This window comes from Babylonia areolata, chromosome 24, assembly GCF_041734735.1.
Source record: "Babylonia areolata isolate BAREFJ2019XMU chromosome 24, ASM4173473v1, whole genome shotgun sequence".
Classification (NCBI taxonomy): Eukaryota; Metazoa; Mollusca; class Gastropoda; order Neogastropoda; family Buccinidae; genus Babylonia; species Babylonia areolata.
The window spans coordinates 20335203-20343748 of NC_134899.1; the positions used below are offsets into that span (position 1 = coordinate 20335203).

Genomic DNA, 8546 nt, shown 5'->3' on the forward strand with positions numbered 1-8546 from the left:
AGCTTTATCATATACAACAGACACACACGCTCCCCTCCTCAACTCCCTCGCGCTTGCGCGCAAACATACTTATTTCATTGACGAACAAAACAAGTTCTCGCATGAAACAACTCCACAACCTTTTTTTTTTTTTTTTTTTCTTTTCCATTGCGAGTCTCCCACCTCTCGTGAGACTTATTACCTTTGGAACCGAGACTTACCAACTCCCTACTAGCATTTGCCTTCGCGCACACTAATCGCTTTGCTTTCTCTCTCCACTGAAGCGTTTCGCGTGGTAGCGACATCGGCAATATGTACTCTGTTCGCGTTATAGCTGGGGGAAACACTAGCCTGCGACATTAGCCGTTAATGAAATAGCTGGATAAATGGGTTGTTGAAAAAACACTTTTATAGCTCTACATGTGCAAGATGTGAGATTCTTCGACAATGGGGAAGGTTTGTGGTGGAACCTGGATCGAGTGTTGAGAAAAACAATTCGTTACCCTCACTTTTGTTTTCATAATGTTCCATTTTCGTACAGTTTTTAAACAGTGAAATGCAACTGAAAACATAGCAACTATGTCGTACATCACGGTAAAGTTCGGAGGTAAGGAACTTGATTCATGTATCTCTGTTTCTGCCTTCGTGGGTTCAGTCAGTAATCATTTGTACTTTACTGAGGTGTGCGCGCGTGCGTCAGTGTGTGTGTGTGTGTGTGTGTGTGTGTTCGTCTGCCCGCCCAAACAGACAAACAGAAACATACAAAGTCACCCACTTCTCTCTCTCTCTCTGTGATTTATTATTTATTCCCCCCTTATATATATATATATATATATATATATATATATATATATATATATATAAATTTCTTTAATAATTTTTTTTTACAGTCATCAAAGTCGTGCATGTGCTTGCAGGTAAAAACGGTACTAAAATACAGTGAAAAGTGTAATAGGATAAGGGAATTAATATTTGAAAATCAAGAAAAAAAGGACTTAAGCAGGAGAAAGAAAAAAAATTCGCTAGACGTGCCTCTGTGTGAAAATTCCATACTTCTCATTATGTTTTGTGTTTTTTTAAGAGTAGCCTATGAAAATAGCTGCGTGCGAGAAAGACCAAGTTTCAGTCCATAGGAAACGTCACTGCGTGTCGACTAGTTCATATACTCTACACCACATCTGCTTAAAACAAATAAAAATAAAAATGATGATTTAAACACGTCCGGGTTAGGTACAAACTCAACGCCCTGATTATGCCTTATCTGAGAGCCTGCCTGTTGCTTCGTGTCTATGAAAATGTTCATTGTTGATTTAGCCAACACTTGAGCGCAGCGGTGTATTGTCAGTCTTGCACTTTGTTCTGCTGCGCGATCTATACTATGTTTTGTGTTGTTGGACGTCTCAGGGAATTCGATAATGACAAACTATTTAATTTTCGTAAAGCATAACGCTGTGATATCAGCTATGTGTGGTCTGCATTGTACTTATATGATGTTGGACACCAGAAAACAAAATCAGTTTGATTTTTGTACTGCGTAACGTTATGTCATCAGCCTTGTGTGATGATGGTTGCATTGTATTTATGTGTTGTTTGAAATCGACTTTTTGCTTCTTTTTCTCGTCACGTTGTGTTACAAGCCCTGTGTGGTCTGCATTGTAGGACTATTGATATGTTTCGTTTGATAACACAGAAAACTCAGCTTGATTTTTGCACTGCGATATGTTATCAGCATTATGCGGTCTGCATCGTAATTATGTGTTGTGAGATGATGATGATATGAGTACTAATATAGCGCTTATCCTCGTTGGAGACCAAACCCTAATCGCTTGACAAACACGGAGTCATTTGCATAAGAGGCTGTCTACCTGGGTAGAACCGACTGACAGCTGGAATTTGGGCGCTCCATTTCCTGTGTCATTCAATCAGGTTTCAGTGACACACACACACACACACACACACACACACACACACACACACACCAGTGACACACACACACACACACACACACACACACACACACACCAGTGACACACACACACACACACAGAGATGCACACTCATACAGAAATGTAACATTTTACATGTATGACCGTCAGACACCACAGAGAACTAAGCATGATATGTTATCAACGTGTATGGTCTGCACTGTATGTGGTTAGACACTTCGGGGAACCATGACTGACAAACTACGACACTACTCAGATTGATTTTCATGTTGCAGAGGGGCAGCAGCAGGTGTTCAACCCCAACTGCCGTGCGGTGTGCCTGCTGCAGAACGTCCGTGACCGCTGTGTTGTATGGATGGACGACGAGGATTTGGACCTGCTGCACGGCGGTATGCATACATACATCCTCGACTGTCACGCATTGTGTCACTGTCTCTCTGTCTGATGGTCCAACGATGGTAGGGAAACTTCTTCTTCGTTCATGGGCTGCAACTCCCACGTTCACTCGTGTGTACACGAGTGGGCTTTAACGTGTATGACCGTTTGTTTGTTTTTTACCCCGCCATGTAGGCAGCTATACTCCGTTTTCAGGGGTGTGCATGCTGGGTATGTTATTGTTTCCACAACCCACCGAACGCTGACATGGATTACAGGATCTTTTAACGTGCGTATTTGATCTTGTGCTTGCGTAGGCTATACACACGAAGGGGGTTCAGGCACAAGGAGATCTGCACATATGTTGACCTGGGAGATCGGGAAAATCTCCACCCTTTACCCACCAGGCACCGTTACAGAGATTCGAACCCGGGACCCTCAGATTGTCACGCATTGTGTCACTGTTTCTCTGTCTGATGGTCTATCGGTGGTTGGGAAACAAAAATACGAATTATATTTCAAGAGAGTTGTGGTAGGGAAACGAAACGGTTTTCTATTATAAGAGGGAAGTGGAATAATCGTTCTGATAATAATAATAATAATAATGATAAGAATAATAATAATAACATTATTATTATTATTATTTCACATCCAGTCCTTTGGAAAAAAACAAAAACAAAACAAAACAAAAACAAAAAAACACCGCACATCTCATTCATGTGTTTACACATATCGCAGATAGAGCACATGCTTTAAAGATCCTGTTCGGTGGGTTAGGACCAATGGAAACACGAACACACCCAGCATGCACTGGACCATGGCTCTCTTTCGCGAAGACCATGAGTGAACTCACGAAACAGGAACATGGTCGTTTGAATATGACGGGGATAAAATCGGTGATACACCAAAAGACAACTTGTGAATCTTTTCGAGTGAACGTCCGTGGGAGGTTCAGCCCAGAAACGGAAAACAAACAAGCAAACACACAAACAAAAATAACAACAAATGCTTGGTTGAAAATGCCAAAGCTTTCGGATATCCGAATGTCTTCTCATCACTGACTTCTTCCCCCCCCCCCCCTTTCTTCTCTGTTCGTTGGCTGCAGCTCCCACGTTCACTTGAAAACGCGGGTGGGCTTTTACGTGTATGACCGTTTTTACCTGACGCCATGTAGGCAGCCATACTCCGTTTTCGAGGGTTCATCACTGACAAAACAGCCAAACACGAGACAGCGCTGATTAGTAGGCCTTGGAGATTTATCATTGCTTTCCTTTTCCTCTTTTCATATTACTCTTTTTTATTTTTATTTTTATAATATTTAAATGTGAAACAGGCCACTTGATGTCAGTCTGTGTTTATTCTGCCTCCACTATGTATTGTTATTGTATTTGTTGTTCTGGTTGATGTTATCATCATCATTACTATTATTATCATTATTAATTATTATTATTATTATTATCATTAGTAGTAGTAGTAGTAGTATTGATTAGTAGTAGTAGTAGTAGTAGTAGCAGCAGCAGCAGCAGCAACAGCAGGTGCAGCAGTAGTACCTATAGTGGTAGTAGAAGTAGTAGTTGTTGTTGTCAGTAGTATTGCTTGTGTCATTATTGCTGTTATTGTTGTAATTAGTTTCATTATCAGATATCATCATCACACCTCACATACAGTTTGTACTGAAAAAGGCCCTAAAAGTGCTGTGGCTACAGTCGTTACACTGGTATGCTTTTACTGTTTTATTAGCTCACTCCACACCGACTTCCGAAATGGCGCAGTCCATACAGTACATGTGTCACACAAATATGTGGCACTTCAAAGACAGACCTACACAATCAAGCGTACCCACAGCGGTGTACAAACACGAGCGGAGAGACACAGAGAGAGGGCGGAAATGGTTTCAGAAACGGAAGTGTGTGTGTGTGTGTGTGTGTGTGTGTGTGTGCGAGCGCGCGCGCGCGTGCCTTGGTTGTGCGTTTGCGCGCGCAATCTTGTTACGTGTGTAAGAAATTATCATATCGGAAGTTAGCCTACCCGACCTTAGTGGCAAGGGTCTACATGGAACATTATGGATCCAGCACACACACATACAGATCTCACTGTAAGATTTTGTGCGAAAGGTCGCTGAAAGGTTAAGCAAACAAACGTCAGCACTTGCTGCGAAGGTCTTCGACACCTCACTCAGTGTCAGAGGACAGAATACAAAAATAAGCATTGGAAAATGCCTTTGTTGCACATTGGTTAGCATTTTCGTTAGAGTGATAGCTGAGAAGTCGGTTCAAAACTAGCTTCATACACTAACACGTCATGCTTTTGATATTCATTTTTTTAAATGTGTACGTTCAGTTCAAATTATATATCTATCTGTCTATCTACACACACACACACACACACACACACACACACACACACACAAATGAATGTGTATATATATATATATATATATATATATTCTTTTTTTTGTTCCGAAGCTTGCTCCCATTTACAGCTAATCGTGTTTTGCTCTCATATAGAACGAATGGGTCCACTAGTCTAATATCATCCACCTGGGTATGAACACTGGAGTGAACTGCTCCTATTTCCTGACAAATATTGCAGGTGCCCATTGGCGTATTTCCCGGAACTGGTTGATACAAATGCAACAGGAAATGCTTGGCGGGGTATATCCCAGTCATGTAGTCACGGGCAGACGAAACTGGATCTTCTGATGTTAGTATCATCGTCATCGACCATAATCGAATACAGACAAGTTAGAGAGAGAGAGAGAGAGAGAGAGAGAGCTTATTCAGAATAGGCCATGGCCGCTCTCTGAAGGGGTTATTACATAACTATTAAAAGAGACTCCCGCAGGCACTCCTTCCCTTCAGCTGTCCGCCTTTGGAACCATATTCCAGACCATATAATCTCAGCCATTTCCCTTCAGTCTTTCAAGACCAGGACTGAGGCCTGGCTGCGAGCCTCAGGCTCAGTATAGCTACAGGACAGGTTTTTTTGTGATTTTTTTTTTTTGACTGATGCTGTGTGGGGCCCAGGTTCCCCTGGCTGAGCTTGGGGGAACGGTCGTACACAGACATCAGTGACCCAGAGCGCACCCCGCTATTGTGGATTGTTGCCGTGTATAGGGATTAACACAGGATTATAGACAAGACAAGACGAGAGAGTGAGAGCCTGAGAGAAGAGAGGGCATACGTGAGAACTTTCCTGCGGGTGGGTGCGCACGCACATGTATGGGGAGGGTGATTTTGGGGATGGGGGGTATGAGGGATTTTATCAATGCATCTGGATCCAAATCTATTATTCTGCTCTCCCACTCCCCCAATTTTCCAAAATGTAACACATCGATTTTCATTTTGTTGTTGTTGAGTGTGTTCTCATGTGTTTGCAGCTGATATAGACCTAGCAGACGAGAGCGGAAACGTCAAGTATCTACGCGACTCCCCGTACCGCTATGCCAGTGAAATTCTTCATGATCGGGAGACCCTTGTTCTTCTTCGTGTCGAGAGTGAGTGGAGTTGAGAAGATTTTTATTGTTGATAAAATCACTTTCACACACTGACGATTCACACTCGCGCAAACGCAAACGCAAACGCAAACGCACACACACACACACACACACACACACACACACACACACACACACACGCACGCACGCACGCACGCACGCACGCACACTGATGAAGGTACGTGATTATATTACTGAGGACATATATTCGATCTTGCTCTCTAATAGATGTATCATGCGGCGATTGATTTTCTTTCCTCCAGAACACGAAGGAGCCTACGCATCCTACACACCTTTATTGAAAGACGAGGAAATCATCACAGAAGAGTTCCTTGGTACGTAGATGTAGACGATTGAGAGTATTTTGCCTTAAAACAAGAATTAAATCGATTGAACTGCAGTCAGGATATGGCGCATATATTCGCCCACTTCGTGAAAACGGCTGGATCGGAGGCTCTGTGCATATCACTGTCTCTCTCTTTCACGCACGCACGCACGCACGCACACACGCACACACACATATTCATGCACCGTGGTACACGTGCCAGTGCGCACGCACACACACGCGCACGCACAATTTGACTCGAGTTCGAACTTACGTAGGTACGTCCACATGCACTGACAAGCTGTAGTTAAGAATTAAGGATCTGTTTATTAGAAACACGAAGAACACGTGCGTGCGTGCGTGCGTGCGTGCGTGCGCGCGTGCGGCGCGCGCGTGTGTGTGTGTGTGTGTGGTGTTTTACACAGAGCCTGAGAGAGTCAGAAATTTGTGTGTATCAATACCAACGTAAACAATTTTCCTTTGCAATGTTTCAGCACGTCTATGTGTGAGGGAGGATGCCAACAGTCGGCCAGCCAGTTCCCGTCGGGCCAAATCCAACATGCGCCGATCTCCGGCCGACAGAGAGGGTCGCAAGAGCAAAGCAGAGCGTGGACGGAACAGCCTCAAACTCCCCGACGCCAGGAACGCCAGTCGGTCAAAATCCCGGCAAGGGAAATAAGAATCAACCAAACCAAAACCAGAGCATAAAGGGTATATATGTTCATCAACAGAGTGTTTGCCAAAGTTGGATTTCGTTATTTCACTTCAGCTATTCAGCTGCTGTCTTACTGAATGACTGACCGGTCAGTTTTGTGCATTGCTGCGAATCAGCGCACATGCGGTTAGGACCTGTGTGGATTGAGAATTCAGTGATACTGACAGTGACCTGAAGCTGTTTGCCACGCCGCGCGTTCAGTTAGAATAAGGTGAATGAAATATGATAAACTGAACGAAGTATAAAGCTTAAAATAATTTTTTTGAAAGAATTTATCTAGGCAGCGATTGTATGCTACGTTATTCAGCTAGACTTTTATACTGAACACGTCAGCCTGGTGTGTAATTTTTCCTTGATTTGTCATTATCACCACCTTCGTCATCACTGACTACAATTACCTTCCATTGCAACAGTTTATATAGGCCTATGTCCATGCACTCGGTTGTGATTTGGACGGGAAGCTGTGACATACAAACACAATTAACTATCCATCCAGTCACTGGAACAAGTCTGAGTTAAAAAAGTCTTTGGAATACTAGTGTTCAGCAGTCTTGCCAGACTGACAGGACTAAAAGGACTGACGCAGAAATCACACGGAGAAGGAAAACGAGCTGTGGACGAACCGTGACTGCATGCATGAACGTCGTTTATGTATCAACACACGTAATAAGCTTACTCATTCCATGGCGCTGGACGTGTAAAAGAACTGCTTTTCTGTTTTGTACTAACAGTACTGAGGAAAATGTTGACTGAGTCACACACACACACACACACACACACACACACACACACACACACACACCACACACACACACACAGCGCAAAATCTCAGCAATATGCTACACTTGAATTACCGCCTACAGCATTCAAGAAAGTCCATGTCTTTTCACACGATGTTACCCAATATATTTTCCTGCTCAATATATTATTCAATCGTACAGAGATCATGTGAGGCATCTGTTTTTTTCAGGTTTATTTATTTATTTATTTTAAAGCGGATGTGGTGTGGCGCATATGGATCTGTCTGCACGCACTGACACCTTGAAGCTGAAACTGAAACTAAATAATTTGTCAGGATGATATGTGTAGACAAAACAGAAAAAAATAGCGTTGCACTGTTTAGCGAGTCACGTGCTGCAGTCGCGCACGCGCGCGAACACACCCACGCACACCCACACACCCACGTCTGCCCGCCAGCCCGTCCGCCCTCATTACATACACACACACACACACACACACACACACACACACACACACACACACACACGTCTACCCATCCGCCCGCATCACACACACACACACACACACACACACACACACACACACACACGGCACACACACACACACAAGAAGTAAATTTTGTTTGAAATGTTGCTGGCTCAGCTTTTGTAGTTGTATTGTGTAATTTTCTTAGCCTTTCCCCTTCAAAGTTATACCTGCCTACTTATTTAATTCTAATTAAACGTTGGTGTTCTTAAAGGGACTTTATTATATTGGGCTGTATCTATGCCCTACATGTGTAATTTGTGCTGGACTGTGAAGGTGTGTGTGTGTGTGTGTGTGTGTGTGTGTGTGTGTGTGTGTGTGTGTGTGTGTGTGTGTGTGTGTGTGTGTGTGTGTGTGTGTGTGTGTGATTCTGGCTAACTGCTGAACAAACTCTCTCAATGTCACCCACAGTCACTGGTCCCGAAACATGGTTTGTTCGGACCT

The 8546-nt window shown here is 43.4% G+C and overlaps 1 protein-coding gene across 1 annotated transcript; it reads left to right on the forward strand.

Moving 5' to 3' along the window:
• The first annotated feature begins 213 nt into the window (after positions 1-213).
• Positions 214-8104, forward strand: LOC143299077 (uncharacterized protein CXorf65 homolog). The gene is made up of 5 exons (XM_076612183.1): positions 214-586; positions 2201-2314; positions 5680-5796; positions 6060-6131; positions 6616-8104. Exons 1-5 carry the CDS (start codon positions 559-561, stop codon positions 6798-6800), a joined length of 516 nt encoding a protein of 171 aa, XP_076468298.1. The 5' UTR covers positions 214-558; the 3' UTR covers positions 6801-8104.
• The last annotated feature ends 442 nt before the right edge of the window (positions 8105-8546 follow it).